This window comes from Anguilla anguilla, chromosome 9, assembly GCF_013347855.1.
Source record: "Anguilla anguilla isolate fAngAng1 chromosome 9, fAngAng1.pri, whole genome shotgun sequence".
Taxonomy (NCBI): domain Eukaryota; kingdom Metazoa; phylum Chordata; class Actinopteri; order Anguilliformes; family Anguillidae; genus Anguilla; species Anguilla anguilla.
The window spans coordinates 3,944,776-3,962,705 of record NC_049209.1 but is presented as its reverse complement, the minus strand read 5'-3'; the positions used below and the strand labels follow the sequence as shown (position 1 = coordinate 3,962,705).

Sequence of the window (17,930 nt, the reverse complement as noted above, 5' to 3'; positions counted from 1 at the left end):
TCGGGGGAGTAATTGTCCACGCCTTGCTGAACCTCTCTCTTACAAAGTGCTTAATGAAGTCCTGTCCCTTTGCGCTGCCCTTGTCCCGGGCACAAACAGGGCGCAATATCCATATAATCAGTGTTCTGAGAGCACGCTGGCGCTGAGCGATCACCCCCGCGCCCTTCGGTCCCGCAGTCGTCCCGGGCGCGGTGCTCAATACGGTCCCGTTTACATCCAGCCCCCCCCCCCCCCCCCCCCCGTCTGCTATAAAGTTGGGCCAAGGAGCGAGCAACAGGCAAGCTCCATTAAACAACTGAAGCAGGGGCCTTCAAAACTGTTATGAACATAACTCTCTCTCTCTCTCTCCCTCCGTCTCTCTCATACACATACACATACACAGAAGCACACGCACACATGCACGCGCACACACACACACACGTACACACACAAACACACAGAGTGCACACCTCAACCAGTAAAGCAGACGGTGTCCAAAAAGACGGACCAAACTCATCCCTGGGTAACTCTGGGTGCCTGGCTAATCTGCAAGGGTGTCCATTTTGGCCAGCATAAATGATAATGGATGGCACGTGATAACGGATGGCTTGTAAGTGGCGATGCCATGAGCTGGGAAGCTGTACCTCCAAGGCCAGGCCTGAGACGATTGTCATAGCCGTCCAGCAAGCTGTCCAGGATTCTGGTGAACACTGTGGTGTTGTCCTTCTGCTCGTCAGAGACGCTGTTCTGATTGGAGCTGGAAAAAACGGCAGGGAGATACGTGAATAACACTGGAGAGTGTGTGTGTGTGTGTGTGTGGGGCGTGTGTGTGTGCATGGGGTGTGTGTGTGCGTGTGGGGAGTGTGTGTGTGTGTGTGTGTGTGTGTGGGTAGGGGTGATGGGTGTGTGTTCCACATCCTTTTGTACATCTGAAATCAGGTACTTTGAAAACACGGAATTGCCTGTGAATATGTTAGGGGGGCGGAAAAGCTAATGCGCTCTTATGTCCTGTCCCCGGGGAACACAATATTTATGAATGTCATGGTGCATTATTAATGTTTTAATAGTCTTTTTACATCAATGAACCTGCATGCATTCACATTTTTAGCAAATTCAAAAACATGAATATAGCAGCCAGAAAGCATCTCTTTCAAATTACAATTTGACTAAAACAGGCGTGCGAGCCTCCCACAAGTGACGATTTGGAACATTACGATCGGTTTCATAAAGGTACTGTAGGTGAACATGGCATTTCTATCTGCGAAGGACAATTTCTGCTCTCACAAAATGATCATTGCAAAAAAATAAAATCTATCCACATTGATAATCTGCTGCTGAATGCAAATCACATTTTTTCCCCCCCTCTTTTCTGATAACAGACCACGCAGGTTTGATTGCATGCTGAGTACATATCCCCTGTTCTAAAACAAACTCCACGCTGAATCTCCTCCAAGGAGAGAAGGAGGTCATCGAGATTAGTTAACACAGACTTGCAAAAGGGGGGGGGGCGGTGGATTTGAAATAAACAGAAGGCAGAAAGAACGGATGAAAGCACAGAAAGGTAGTCGTGGACTTTTGGAAGGAGTGGGGGGGGGGGGGGGGGGGGGTTCATGCATGTTGCTAAATAAAATCAAAACTTCTTTCAGCCTTGTGTCATGAACTACACAGAAAATGGCTTAATTGCTGCTATTATTAAGTTCCAGGCCACTCATTTTCCAGATTCTATCACCACACTTCCTAAAAATTGTACAAGATTTCAGAACAGTACCAAATTAAAATAATATTAACTAGGGAATGCACTTGCTACCCTGAACAAAAAAATTCCGGGGTAATATCAAAAATGACAACATTTATGCAAAGAATGCAACAAAGAATTCATGATCTCGCTTTCACAGGCGTGTAATGTCACCTGCAATTTAGCTCCAGGTAAACCAGGGGAACCTTTTAATACAAAACAAAGCAGCGAAACAGCTTACTTCTCAACCCCTGACATTCACTCCGAGATTAAAATTAAGACGCGAGTCATTTCTCAGTGAACCAAAAGACAAGATAATAAAAAAAATATATCAATCCACCGGACGTCCAAAGTCAGGGGGAGTCTATTTTACTCAGCACATTAACCCACCCCCCACCCCGTCCCCCACCCCCTCCCCATCCCTCTCCCCCCCTGCTCACCTCCAAATTAAGGATGCCTGTCTACACATGTGTGCTGAAGTGACACACAGCCTCCAGGCCTTTTGATGTGCTGTGGAATTACTGTTCAGCAGATGCTAACGCTAACGGCCGCTGGAACGGCGCGTGAGCGAGTGTGCCTACGAGTGCGCACTTCAGAGTGTGAATAATTAAAACGAATTTGAAAGAATATATATGTTTTGGGGGAGGGGAAGGCGTTAGGGGGGTGGGTGGGGGTGGGGGGGGGGGGTGATTGTGGATAAGGCCTGAGCTGCACACATGTTATGGGCTGGGGCCACTTCCTTATAAAACATTGTACACCATCCCCATCTACAGGTCATATGAACATTAACAGGAGTTCTCTCGGCAGACTGCAGGCTGGGCTTGGGTCTGGACGTACGCACGGCAAATTACGGCTAAAAAAACGTCTCTGTGCTTTTTTTACACCCCCCCCCCCCCCCCAACCGTTTCACACCCAGCGAGACTGCGCAGGTCGGCTGTTTCACTCGAACCCGAAACAGAACACAGAGGCGAATATGAAACGGATCGAATGCATCGCAGCATCTGGGCAACCAGTATGCAGAATTATCATGGAGACTATCTTTCTAAAATGTTCAGCGTGTTTTTTTTTTTTTAGAAGCTCGAGCAGGCCTTCATATTTGTGCTGACACCACGTCACTCACCTAAGGCACCAGAGAGAATACACTGCCCCCCGGCTATTTTTAAAACACTTTTAACCCTGTAAGGTGCGAGATCACAAATATATGTGATTGCAATGGTCCCAACAGAACATTCTAATGCTGATGCAACAGTCACTACTGGTAACTGAAACTAATGGAGTTCTAGAACACTGACTTTTCTTTTTTTTAATTGCTCTTCAAAGGGTTAAAGAGTGCTTTCCAGCGTTTACAGCCCGATATTCGCACTGACATTGACACTGTCACTAAAGACGTGCATCATCCGTTTAGGGAAAAGCGTATCAAAGCCATGACAACAAAGGGTTGGCATAGATGTGCCCTCTGAAAAAAACAAGGAAATAAAAAACTCAATGAATGAGCCATTTTTCTTAAGTTTTGATAGACATAAAGCTGGCAGCTTAAGTTAAATGTTGAGGCCTCTAATACCTTAATAATTCACATTTAGTCAAATTCAGCATCTTTGCAACATGACAAACACTTCCTATGATGTCCGTACATTAATATTCTGGGTTTGTCTTGGCTAGATTTATGTGAAACAAACTGCACCCAATTAAACACACGCTGCTTCGTAGCTCTAGAATTCGGAGTTTCACAGCCTCCTCGTGTCGAAATCACATCAAAATCTGACACATTTTGCTGAACATAAATTTTCAACCTGGAACCATCTGAAACTGACCAAAATATGGACCCCCTTTTAAGCCTTGCGTTGCAGTGTTATTTTTTTTATTATTTATTTATCTATTTTTTTCAGGTTTAAGTACCATAATAACAGCTCAGAAAGTTGGCAGTATTACAAACATAATACTGCTGTTGATATTGCTGTTATGGGTTGTAGTGGAGGTGTAGACATGCTCCTCAAGACCACCAAGACGAGCAAAACTTTGGCATAGGCTGCCGCTGTTGAGTTCTTGGACAAATTGTTCTGACCCCTAAAACTCCCAGCCATTTACACGAGTTGCAGAGTGTGTATGACATAAACTGTTAGTCCATTACACCCCTCTTCAAAAACGACGCCTGCTCAATCATGTAACGACTGTGATGTCACAAAAAAAATTGTTTTGGTTGAGCAGGCTATGATAGACCGTCAGTACACACAGTGTAACTCGTGAAATTATTACAGTTCACAGCAGAGCATCCTGGAGCAAGATCCTAATTACAAAGCACCCTGATAACCATATATAAGGGGCAAATAGGGGAAGCTACAGAAACATAATAATTACTATCACGTTTTCTCTGGCTTACTAATGATCAGTTTGTTCACCAGTTTGGCAACAACAGAATGAACTTTATAAAAACATGATTTTTTTGCCATTCATTAAATGAATTTTAATTTTGTTCCATCTATGATTTAGACTAATTAATATCATCGTTGTGGTTAGAGCAGAATGCACAGTGTTTCTGTTTACTGTGCCAGCTCTGTGCAACACGCCAGTTTGTTCACATCTAACACGGAAAACAGCATCTTTACCTTTTTCCACCGTAGACGTTTCCCACCGACACGCAGGCCCATATACACAGCACTGCTGATCCCGTTCGTCCCAACATTGTTTTTCACTGAGGGAAATTTATCTACAGGTGAAGGAAAAACAAACAAATACATTAGAAGACAGTTCCATTCGTCAGACACAGAGGGTACGAAGAAGAAGCTAGTAGATTAACAATGATATACTTTCACTTCAGACCCGGGAGACAGTGCCAAAGACCACAAGATTTACACCAGTAACTTTCATTTGAAAACCACCTTTCTAGAACAGTGCAGTCTATCGTGGTCTCTGTTTGACAACAGATGCCTCGTTATTTTCGTAAAACGTTATCGGTGTCTCTTAATCGCCAGATGTCAACAGAATCTAGCATGTCTATACATTTTAAACGCAGTCATGGTGACATTTCAAAGAACACGCGCTATCACCGAACCATGTGCCACTTACATAAACACGATCTGAATCCAAATATGTTATCGTTTGGTGTAAACGGTGTCACAAACGAGTCCAATTGTTCGCTGCTAGCCCGGTGTGCTGTTGCGGCGTACGATGCTTCACCCTTTAGAAGCTGTTCACGATTTTTGGATTTCACATTATAAATAGTCTCGCCGTGGTTTACAAAAAACAGCAAGGTTTTGGGGCAGCGGCGCACACGGAGGAACGGCTTCTCATGACTGCAGCCTTCGAAAGGGTAAATGCACGAGGGTGAACGATAGATTCCGTATAAACACAAGGCAGACAACACGAGCACAATGCAAGGAACCGTGCTCCAGCGTCAATTACATCTGACAAAAAACCTATTTAAAATGTCACATCGTTTGTAACCATGGCACTTGTGCGCATAATCCGCGAATATAGTTGAAAATACCAGACAGCCAGCACCAACCAAATCTTCTTATACGCTGTCGTTCGTACCTCCGTCCATCTACACATTACATTTCAGTGCCGAAAACTAACAGGTTAACGCGTTAAACAAAAGGGAACCGTACGATGATTTGCTGAAAATGACATTTGACAGAATTCACGCTCAGTCGGTTTAATTTTCAAAGCAATACAAAATACTCCCGAGATCCTAAAGCAATTAATTTCCCGGAGAAAGACGCTCTAATCAATATAAAAACCATTATGCCACAGGCGACTGGCAATAAATATGATGAACGTGTTATTGAAACGTGCACTATACTAACTGCGAATCCTATTCTGGTTTAATTCCACCAAGACAACCTGGGATGTGCTGAAAACATACAATGCCATGGATCTCCGATAATATGTTAAAATTCCTTCACTCGACAAGGATTTGATGAAGCAGGGATAATGCAGATTAAGTCCGATTCTACCACACACTACCAGACTTTGGAACTAATCACAGATGGACGTCCTTTAAATATAATCTAAAGTTGGTAGATCAATTTAATATACACCTGGCATGCACGCGGCTCGCTTCTAAACATGCTCAGTATTTTAATTCCAACACGTTAAGCAATTAAGTAACTGTATGCGCTTACATTATAACCGCTGTGCAGGCTCCGTACAAGTCAGCCTTCACAAAATAGCAGACAGTTAAAAGAATATCAATATTCAATCATGGCACCTCCGTTCCTACCTCAAACTTATCATTTCACACTTTCCACGAAACTCCTTTTATGATTCTTTTTTCCACAGCCACCCTGACTATGTAGCTAAATCAGAACTCAATGCAGTTCCAACTGCTATTGTCGACCCCCAACAGCCCCCCTCCCCCCCTCCCCAATCCCCCCCCCCCACTCCCCCCACCCCCCCCTCCCGAATTTTCAACTGGTAAAAGCCCAACAACATGAAAAAATATGAAACCACTTACATCGATATGCCAGTGATATTCAACTGTGTCGTATCCTTCAACTTTTTACGGATACCTTTTTTCTAGACGGATACGTTGCGAAAAAATCCTCATAGATCTCTGATCTGCCGAATTTTAGCTAGAGGCTCGAGAAGCGGCTGCTGACGATGCTGAGCCTGCGCAGGTCTCGCGCGCTATTCCTTCGTGTGGGGAGTTAGACTCTTCCCAGTCCCCGCAAATTGGTAATCTAACTACAAAATCTACTCTAAATTCAGAGATCGCGGCCAAATAAAGCCGTTCTTTACCAAGACAATAGTAATATGTCCCTGGGTAAACCGGATGTGAAATAGGCTGTGACTTCATGCCAGGGCGATTTTCTTTTAGAATGGAAGGTGGTACCAATCTCTCATCTAAAGACCAATCCGCCCATTTTTTATATGCAGCACAATTTAACTTCCACTGCTGTCGACTTAATCTCTTTTCAGTGGCTGCAAAATCAAATCCTCTTACATTTTCAACCCGGATCTCTTGTTTTTTTTACCCTCCTTTTCCCCGCGCTGGACTGATCTCTGATGTTTTGCAATCGAAAAAACACAGTTTTACATTATCTAGAATACATATATTAAGCGGCACGGGATTCCGCTGATACGAAAAGGAAGATCTTTCATCAAATATTTAATAGTCAAAGCAGCCTGTTTATGAATATGCCTCATGCAATTTTTAAGAAACGGAATCTCTTCTCAAGGAGACATTCTTCCCAATTCTAAGAAATCCACACTGTGTTCTTCACACTCAACGAGCTAATGTGACTCCGAACTCCGAATATCACCTTAAATTACTCGCTGTAGACTGCTCTCAAAGACCTGGATTCTGCTCTAAACATCACCACTGCATCTGTGTCCACAGCATAATGTCACGTTGCTATTTATCGTAGCATGCGAGTGAGCAAATACTGTAGCTTCCACGGGCTGTGCTGTGCTATGCCTCCGCGAAGCCGCTCGGTGAAACTAAGCGTAGATTTCGTTGTCATTAACGTTTTAAAATTAAGTTAAAACTACGAGCCAGACGATCGTTTAAATATGTCAGGAATCGGGAGCAATGTCGCTCCCTATCTACATAACTTCTTCGAGGCAGAACACCCACCGATCTCAATAATTGCTTCAAAACGCATTTGCCACAGACGACTGAAATCCACACGTCCTTCAGAGGCAAATCATCACCCTTCACATGGCAAATAGACTAAATGGTTTATTTATTTATTAGTTTACTGCGCTCGCGGCAGCTTGCTTCTTGTCCTGCGTTTGGAACGAGATCAGGGGCATTGATACTGGGTAGTGTTGCGCGGGTAAATGCATAGGCTATTTAAAAGGGTTGTGATTGGTAGTGTTGTCTAACACTAGAAATGATAGTCGAACTGTTATGACCTTAAAAACTGATGCCGACTGTGTATTTTAAGTGCGCCTAGAAACTGAACAGATTTAAATGTGTCATATGTCAATCATACCCAATCAGTTGTTGGTTTAACGCATACTGAAAGCTTGAAAGCATACGCTTTCTAAGGTGTGCTTGCGTGCGCGCGCGCGCGTACGTTTGTTGTTAGTATAATCAGACTTCTGTACTTTATAAAGTTAAAGAGAGAGCTGTTTTTTTTCTTTTGGTATCAGTTCTCCAGACGTAAACAGGTGTTTTCACTGAGTGAAATGGGATTCAGAGGAATTATAAAATATATAAATGTAAAAATTATTATTATTATTACACTTTAGGTCATAGACTTGATTGTTGGCTACAACAGCAGATGCGCCAACTCTCACTAATACACAAAATTAGAGTTTAGGCGACAGTATACCAATAATTAACACATTTAGCGTTAAATAAATGCTCATTTTTAGTCAAAATGTGAGAAGTCACGAAAATGAAGTCATGATTATGATCTCGCAATATAGCCTATTTCTTCACAGATGCGATTAAGAGACGTTTATTTTGCATTCAGGAATGTTTGGTTGTTATAGCAGGAGTCTAACCCTGACTCAGTTCCGGCAGAAGTTAAATCGAGTCTCATCATTGTGAGTCACCGCACCAGATTGTGTTCAATGGTGTCACAATAGTGACAGCAAAGTTTTTGCAGACATAAGGTGAAGATGTTTCAGAACTTCGGATAGTTCCAAACCAGCTGGCGCTGAAATAAAATGTTTCCCGTCGCTTTGACTTGAAGCAAATTAAACAATGCCGCAGACAACTTGGACACAGAACTACAACGATATGGAATGCAACATACTGAAAGCGATCACCATTAAGAATCCTAATGGCTTGACGGATTGCATCACCCACGGCCCGTCTCCCGGAAGAAGCCCGGCTAAGTTAAAATCAGTCTGTTAGCGCGTGCAGTAGCTTGTCGCTATATATGCGCTGGCGAGGTTGGGGATACAGTGAGACGCTGGTATAAGTAATCTCGTTTGACAAGCACTTGGAGTTTTTTCTGGGGGGTAACTTTGAAAATAATTCACATTGAAAACTTTAGTAATTGTCCTAGTGTCCTTTTACGTCCTCTGTTACCTACACGATTTTAAGCGTGTACTCATAGCAGCTAAAGACCTAGGGCACTTTATGTCGTGTAATGCTGCGTATCAGCATTTTAAAATTATATATATATATATATATATATTATATATATAATGGAACCAGAGGGACTTTTTAGCAGCAGATTTGTTTGTGTGATGTTACATGTGAAACATGGAAAATACATCTTACAGTTTCAGGAGCACTTAGCCGAATATCACAAAAATCTTGTGAAACAAAGCAATGTCCTTTTCACCACACAAAATAAAAATAATTGTATTCAAAATGTCTATGTGTGTGTGTATGTGTGTGTTATGTGCATCTCTGTGAGTGTGTGTGCGTGCGCGTGTGTTGTGTGTGTGTGTGAGTGTCAGCATGTGTGTGTCTGTGTGTGAGTGTGTGTGTATATATATGTGTGTGCATGCATGCTGTGTGTGTGTGTGTCTGCATGTGTGTCTGTGTGTGTATGACTGCCTGCATGTGTGTGCCTGTGTGTGTTTGTGTGAGTGTGTGCGTGTGTGTGTTTGTGTGTGTGTGTGCACATGTAAAACGCCAGGTTTGCACTAAAAAGTGACGGCAGCAGGTAGCGCACGCTGAAAAAGAACGCGGTGAGGTGCCCCTTGCTCACGCAGCCTCTTTGGTCCCCGGAGAAGAAAAGCACTATTATGTCATTAAGAGGCACAGAACATGGCGGGGACCCTTTGTGAATGGGAACGAGAGAGAAAAAGGGAAAGAGAGGATTTACAAGGGCGGCATCGCCCTCCCGGCTTTGTGCTCACATCAGTCATTTCCCGAGCTGAGCAATGCAATTCGCGAGTTTCGCTTGTGAAGCCTTAGCGGTACCGTAAGTGTACGCGGGCTCACTGTACTCCAGATGCAATTACTCCAAAGTGCTTTCAGAAAATCTGCCTAACGCCAGCAGGCTCTGTGGAGCCTACATGTCTGAACTACTTAGGGGATGTAGCCGTAGGTAAACAGCAGTGTGGCATAGTCTTCAGCTGACTTGTTAACATGGGGGGGGGGGGGGGGTTTGCAGGTTCAATCCTTGGATGGGACACTATAAATTAGGTTTCATAGCTTCATGTTCCTTGGCTCGAATACAGCCGTGCAGAGCAGGGGAGTCTAATCTTATCCGAAAAGGGTTGAAGCGGGTGTAGGTTTTCGTTTTACTCCAGCGCTACAAGATCTGATTTAATCATGGTCTTCGATCGCAACCTTAATATGTAGAATCATGTGTCTTGATGCTGGGATAAAACACAAAACCAGCACCCATACCAGACCATTTCCGGATAGGATTGAGCACCCTGGATGTAGAGCAATCATCAGACCCAATGTTCTCCCATAAGATCATGGCCGCTCATATACAGTACAGGTCCACCACCGAGTTTAGCAGTCAGTGACAAACATTGTGGGTTGAAGGCTTTTCCTTTGGCTTTCTGCAAATGTAAACTCATCCAAGTGAAAGAAAAATGAGACCATTTTGCTTTTTTTAGTTGATCAGGGGCCCGGTTCTGTGTTGCTTATACTTGGCTGTGCATCTCTGTGCATTAGCCTTGGACATAAACAATTTCATAATGGCAGCCTTGCTACAAATGCCAATTTTATGAGGCCTACAACCTGCAGTTTTTGTTGAGGTTGGGTCAGAAAAGTGTGGAGTTGATAGTTTTCTGGAGATTTTTGAGGCCGTAGTTCTGGGTAACGGTCCTGCTAAGTGCCCATCCAGCCTTGTTGGTGAACTTCCACCTGTGATCATCTTTCCGATGCAGTTTATTTTGTGTTTGTCAATACCGTTTCACTTCATGGATTAACCATTTTGAAGAGTGGGTGTTTTGGAATGTGTTTTGAACATTCTGAGCCAGTGTTCTAGAACCCCATTGTTTTCAGTTATGATTGTTACATCAGTATTAGAAGTTCGGTCACAAACATTCTAATCACATATATGTGATGTCACGCCTTGACGGACTGAACAATTGACTATTTGGGCACTGAATATTTGGTCTCTTTGGAATGCTGTGAGTCACCTCTTGCTGCTCTGGAACCTCAAATATCATGCTAACTTTGATAGCTGGCACACTGCAAATTGGCAATTAACTTAATGATTCACCTATGTGGCTGTCTTCTCTATTGTGATTTAGTGACTTCAAAGTTACAGTTAAACACCCCTTTAATGCAGGGTTTATATTATTTTGTCCATCCCCTATTTGGAATAGTTTCCAGGATTCGCTACAGACATACAAACTCTTAGGATACCGGAAGCCAGGGTCCTGGATATTATTTGTATGTCAATAAACATGGTGAACCTGGATCGGATGAATAGCCAGTTCATAGTATTAACCCGTGTTACTATGAAGAGACCTGCTCAATATAACATGGGCCTCTATTATTGTATATGAGGTCCATGTGTAGACACCATTCCAAGTGTTGCCTTTTCCCACGTTTTGAGCTTGAATCCACAGATAGCCAGGAAATTATACAGGAAAAATAACTGCACTGTAAAACGTCCGGAGTTACTTAAACTCCAACAGAGTACAAATGAGTCCAATAGGGCCCATGTGGACTGCGTAAGAGACGATTTAACTCTGGACAATTCAATGTGTACGCAGTGGATGTTCAATCAGAGCTGGCCTAAAATGTGTGAACCACCACTTGTTTCTTGAAATATTCAAAATATAAATGGTGGTGATGGGGTTAGCTATTTGTTACATTTAGTGGAATGCTAAACATTTTGGTGTGAACAGACTGAAAACACACAACACACGACTAGTTAAAATACAGTACAAAGTACAGAATAAATCTCCAAAAGCGTTGCGGCCGCACGAATATAGGTTAGGTTTTTAACTCTTTTAGTGTAGTCTACTTCATGCGAAACATCACAGACGGTAGACGGATAAGCTTGAGTCTGAGAAAGCCGCTCACCTTTGTTCCACCGTCATCCTTGTAAGTTACGACACGCCAATGTTTGCAGGAAACGCGGGATCCTTGACTTCTCTCCGCTCTCAGTGCCTCCCGACCGCATTCCCGAATTGCGCGTCCACGCCTTCTCCTTTAAACGACGGGGCTGCGCGGACAGGAAGGCGTCTCCGGTCCCTCGCCCCTCATGCACATCTGCAGCGTTGCATTTGCCTTCACGCGCTGGCTGCAGACGCGGATTATGAATGCAAAGTTCATAGCAGCATCCGCAGCCCAGTCAGCCACGTCATATTGAGATAAATACACCGGCTAACCTTTAATTACCGGTCTATGTGTGTCGATACTTTTCCCCCTCATTCACTGCAGGCATTACTCATGGTGCTAGCCGGTGTGTTGGCAATTAAGTCATTCTTTGGAACGAGATTTCATTGGGTGAGTTTACAGGACAATTGCATAAAAATTATATTTATTTATTTTAACAGTGCATTGTCATAGAGGGCCTGCATTTATACTGGAATTGACGTGTTATTTCTTCATATCCAGCGTTAAATACAGTTTAGTCAGTGTCGGCTTCAATAGTTTAAAAAACTATGTGTTCAGTGGTTTGATTGTTAATACCTGGGCAACCACCGTATGTGGTTATTTCAGTTGACCTTTTTGCGCGGGGTCCTTCCGTTTTGACGTTATTGTTGTCACCGAATTTCATCAATTTCTCTGCCGCTGTGTCTGCAGGTTCAATGTAGCCGATAATCCCACTGTCAGAATGTGTGTAGTAAGGATTTGGCCTGTAGGATACCATTCATGTTAAATACGTTGACCGAATCAAATGTCTACGTCCACGGAGATACGTGAAATTCTTTACAAAATTCAAACTGCGAGAGGAAAGTTTCAAACAACCCCATAAGAGATGGTTGTAATTCAATTTCCGTAATTGATTGCACAACCTTACATTTGTATAAATGATTATTAATTAGTGATTAAATGCAAAAACATTAAATAAACAAATTTAAAAACCGGCAACAATAAATTAAATATGACGTGCTGATGGGTTACAGTATTTTCCACAAGCCTGTAAATATGAGCGATGCGGGAGCGAATCATTGCAGGCTACAGTGCGTCATACCGGCAGGCGACTCCGTGCTCCGAATCCGCAGTTTACATAACACTGATTATAAACCCGAGAATGACGAAAATGCAACAGTTCGGCTCTCGTATTAAACCCTCTCTGGCCATCTGTTCATCCGCAGCGTTTCCTTCTCCCCAACGCATTTGTTGTAACGTTGACCACCACAGTCACTTCGCCACCAACTTCCAACCCAAGGAAACGCATAACGCTGACATTTCTGCGCAGTATTTTATGTAATTAATTAATTTATTATTTTTGCTGCGGAAGACAAAGGGTAAATGTAATTATCTAATCAATTAATGAGTATATAGTTCATCCGTTTTATCCGCTTTCCAGTTATACATCGGATGAACTTTTTGGTTCAACGGTAATACTGCCGATTCAAAATGATCGTTTATGTACTCGATGGAACTATCACTGCTAAGTGCATATTCTGGACCGAAGGTTGAGCAATATGTAGCCTACGTTAGTGGGCAACATGGATGTATGTGTTGTTCTGCATGCATGGCGTGCACTGCATTGTAAATGAAACAAACTATGCTTGTTTGTTTGTAGTTGAAGTGGGAAGGGCATCTGTTCTTGTGGTGTGTGCGTGTGTGTGTAATTAATTACATTTAGCAGCAATCTAATATTACTATGAATTTTTGAGGTGACGACAGCCAATGAAACGTTTGAAAATGTACGCAAGCAACACGTGCCCGCGTGGATATAGATCAGTAGCGCAAGCCTGCGGAATTACAGAAAGCAGAGCGGAAATTACTGCGGCTGCAGCGTCTTGCTTTATGTCTTGCTCTCTCTCTCTCTCTCTCTCTCTCTCTCCAGTAAAAGGACATTCTGGAAGGTTACTGGCGTCGGGCAAGATCCACTTCATTCACTTCTCGACATACGTCACAATGAGGACGCCAGTGATGGATCGGTGCATGTCATGCAATCCATGCTTTTGATGTGATTTCAGTGGAAGTTCTGTCAGTAAAGTTCTGCACTCGGTGAACAGGTATTGACAACCATAAAGAGGATATTGACATTCAAATGAATCATTGTAAAGAGGAAAATGCTTCCAAAATGTTTTTGGAACATTATCAGTATCAATATCAGTGGAAAAGAGCACAAAATACACTCTAAAAAACTTTTTTTTGACAGAATATTTGTAACAATAATAATTTATTTTTTTATTTATAGTTTGACATTTTATTTTCAAGATAACAAAACTGTTATGAACTCCTTTTTATTCCTGTCATGTTAGAGTAGAAAACTTAACACCAAACCATGCGCTTCACACTCCATGATAGACACTAATAAGTACTTTATGAAACACATTAATAACGTGGCCTTGCATTGGTGGGTTTCCTTATGAATATAAAGCTCTAGCGTCATATGATGGTGCGTGTTTTGCTCCCTTCCTTTGAGAAACTGTGCGGTTCATCGACAGCAGTGACAAAGTGCCTAGATGAAGATTTATGCAAACATCATGTGCATTGCCTTCACAAACATTCAGTAGATGTCATAACGTGCCTCTTATGTACGATGTGCTTAATGTCAGAGACATCATATATGACCGAGCTGCATTCACCCAAGTCCTATAACTCTCTCTCTCTCTCTCTCTCTCTCTCTGCCTCTCTCTGTCACACATACACACACACAGCAGAGAGAGAGATGGAGAGAGGGAGAGAGAGAGAGATAGTTAATCTTGTGTCTGTGTGTGGTTTGAATTGGTGATTGCATTAAAAATAAATCACAGAACACGACAAGACTGTGACAGCCCAGCAGAAAGAAGCACTGGCTCTCTGTTTATATAGTCTCTCCCAGACACGAGACACACATGGCAGACAGAGATACAGAGATACACATTGGCAGACCGAGACACACACGGGTTACAGCTGCTGCTTCCTACTTCCTGTCTTGGCGTTGCTATAAAGTACAGAGTATCTTTGGCCGTATAACGCTTCATATTTTTTCTGACCAGGCACAGTAGCCAGTTGTAATTTTACCTTTATTATGGCTTTTTCACTGAACGATAGGGATTGATTAATGGGTGTAGGTGAAGATAAGTGACTTCATCCATGAGAGAGATAGCCAAGCAACCTCTTTATTAAGAGACTGCTGGTAAAACAGCGAGCGGGACTAATGTGTGCAATAAGGAAGCAGAACGCTCTAGTCTAGCCTCCATGGCTGACGCACAGCAGGATGCCCAGCGTACTTAGATTCAGAGCACACACAGGCACCCGTGCAGGAGTACATTCAGACACACACACACAACACAACACAACACACACACGCACACACACACACACATGCACATACACACACACACACGCACACACACACACACACACACGCGCACACACACACACACACACACACACACACACACACACACACACTCACCTACAGGCATGCACACAGGCAGGCATGCACACACACACACACACACACGCACACACACACACACACACATACACACTCACCTACAGGCATGCACACAGGCAGGCATGCACACACACACACACACACATACACACACACACACAAACATACACACACACAGACGCACACGCCTGCATGCACGCGCACACACACATACACAACACACACAGGCACATGTGCACAAGTACATACACAAACATGCACACACACAGGCACCTGTGCACAAGCACACACACACACACACATACACGCATATACACACACACCTACAGGCATGCACACAGGCAGGCATGCACACACACACACACACACACACCTACGGCATGCACACAGGCAGGCATGCACACACACACACACACACACACACACACACACACACACACACACAGTGTCCCAGTCCTAACTGTGAGTCAGAAGGATTCCACAGAAGGATTTGTTGAACTGAGTCCAGCTCTTTCTCAAAAATCACCCCAGCGTGATGGATAACTGACTGGCGGCCGCTAAATGCTAAATGCTACATACGCTGAGGACTCGCGGTCTTCTGGGCTGTGCCCGTTTCACTGCCAGCGCGGATTGGATGTAATTTGGGTAATTCAGCTCGAGCCCCCTCTGTGAGATGTGCAGATGTGGGGGGGGGGGACTGTCCATGGTGCTGAAAAACCGAAGCCCAGCATCTCCCTGGTCAAACGTGGCAGCTGCCTCAGCGGGCCGTGGAGCTGTCCGTGGTGCTGAAGTCTGAAGCCTTGTATCTCTCGGCATGACCTGGGCAGCTTTTCAATGCGGGAGAGAAACTCAGACCGGTTGTAGCCTGGGGAGTTAAGTGGGACATTTGTTGCATCTCTCGGCACCTATATTGTCTTCCGTTTACCTCCCCCCCCACCCCCCACCCCCGAGCAAGCAAGCTAACAAACCACCCCTTTTGTGATGTAAAACGAACATTTGATTTTTTTTTTTTTTTTGGGTGTAAAGTAAAGCACCGATCTATCAATGATAATGGCACCAAAAACATGCTGTTACGTTCCTGATGAATTATTCATTTATTGTTTATCTTTTTTTCCTTTTATTTCGCCTGTATTACAGCTCATAGGCTTGCTTTGAGATATCCACTGTTTCTGTGCCAGTGAACCCAACAGTCTGAATGCATCGAGTGCTTGAGCCGATTGTTCACAGCAGACAGCGATTGATTCATCTTTTTGAAGTGCAAAGTTGTGCGTTTTGATCAACATGTCAGAGGCAAATCAACCAAATCGTGAAAGAGCAGACGATCCTTTCATATGCAATGACAGAGCTGCTGCTGAACAAAATGGACAAAAACCACTATTATCACTTTGAATAAATATCAAAACAAATACAAAATAACAGCGTTCTTCTTTCCATTGCTGTTAATAATAATAATAATAATAATAATAATAATAATAAATGGCACCATCATAATCAGTCTAACAATAGAACCAAGTCTCAGACTAATTCCATGTTTTTTAGGTTAATAGTGTCTTTAGAGTAAATGTCCACTAAAAATACCTCATCCAGACAGTCAGATCCATCACACGTGTCATTGCGTCTGCTCCATATCGTACTGATATCCATCATCATCACGCCTGCCTGACCTTGCGGTGCCCGATCTTAGCCACCTGGCCGTGGACCAGCGGAACCTCTTTGCCCGGTCCCGCGGGCATCCAGCTCCTTCATGCCCCCCCACCCCCCCTACACACCTTAGAACAGCAGGCTTTTTTTGGAATGTTTTCTTTTTTCACAATTCAGTGTTCTAGAACTCACTGCTGTCAGATACCGGCACTCACTGTTACATCAGCATTTGAATGTTCAGTTAAGAACATTCTAATCGTGCATTTGTGATGTCACGCCTTGAAGGCTTAACATGATGAATGGCAAGCATGACCACGCCTCTGGTGAAATGTGCGCGTGCTCCCCCTGCCGGCTCGAGAGCCTGTGGGGGAGGGGTAACGCAAGCGGGACGAGGGTCAGGTTGGCCCCCAGCGTGAGGAGAGGGAGCGGAGAGGAGATGAGAGTGGTGAGGACACGCTTGCCACTCACTACCCCTCCTCCCCACCTCCCCCTCCCCCACGCCCCCTCCCCTGGCCTCAGAAACAGCAGCATGCCCTCTAGTGAGCGCTGTGCTCATTCAGGACAGGAGTGTCGTGCGAGGCGAGTGGCCAGCACCCAGACTGCACTCTGTCACATGCAGACTGCACCCTGTCACATGCAGACTACACCCTGTCACATGCAGACCACACCCTGTCACATGCAGACTGCACCCTGTCACATGCAGACTGCACCCTGTCACATGCAGACTGCATCCTGTCTATATATGTACTATGTAGCTACGTATTTCTCTATTTCAGTATTATGCAACTGTTTTTAAATTATTACCATTATCAGGTATGCTGGCCAGTAACACACTGAGAAATTGGTATGCTAGGATTCTATACCCATGATTCCTTGCTCTTTAAAGCTCTTATTTATCATTCTAATCAATGTGAAATCCACGTATGATGCATGATCATATTCAGACCTCAACAGTTAATGAAATACATTCCTTATTAATGCATATTCATACGACTGCATTTATAGATATGTATTCCACTGAGTAACAAATTGTACTTGGCATGCATTGTGATTGATCTGGCATTTGTTTTTAAAGCAGTTATTATTGAAACGGGGAGGGTTCCCTTGGTAGGCCCAAAATAATGTATTAAAGCAAAAAATAAAAAATAAAAATAAATGTTGCATGTGATTCATTTGTGGTTTCC

General features: G+C 43.6%; 1 protein-coding gene across 6 annotated transcripts in view; it reads right to left on the bottom strand.

The window, feature by feature from the left end:
- The window catches only part of gabra1 (gamma-aminobutyric acid type A receptor subunit alpha1), a 32,365-nt gene extending 20,728 nt beyond the window's left edge, over positions 1-11,637 (bottom strand). The window contains exons 1-3 of one of the 6 annotated variants that reach the window (XM_035431685.1): positions 11,619-11,637; positions 4,318-4,418; positions 624-736 (exon numbers count right to left, since the gene is read on the bottom strand). In XM_035431685.1, coding sequence (XP_035287576.1) covers positions 624-736; positions 4,318-4,394 — 190 coding nt within the window. In that variant the 5' untranslated portion in view covers positions 4,395-4,418; positions 11,619-11,637. The other 5 variants (XM_035431683.1, XM_035431680.1, XM_035431681.1 and 2 more) reach the window with 5 other exon arrangements.
- Positions 11,638-17,930: the final 6,293 nt, after the last annotated feature.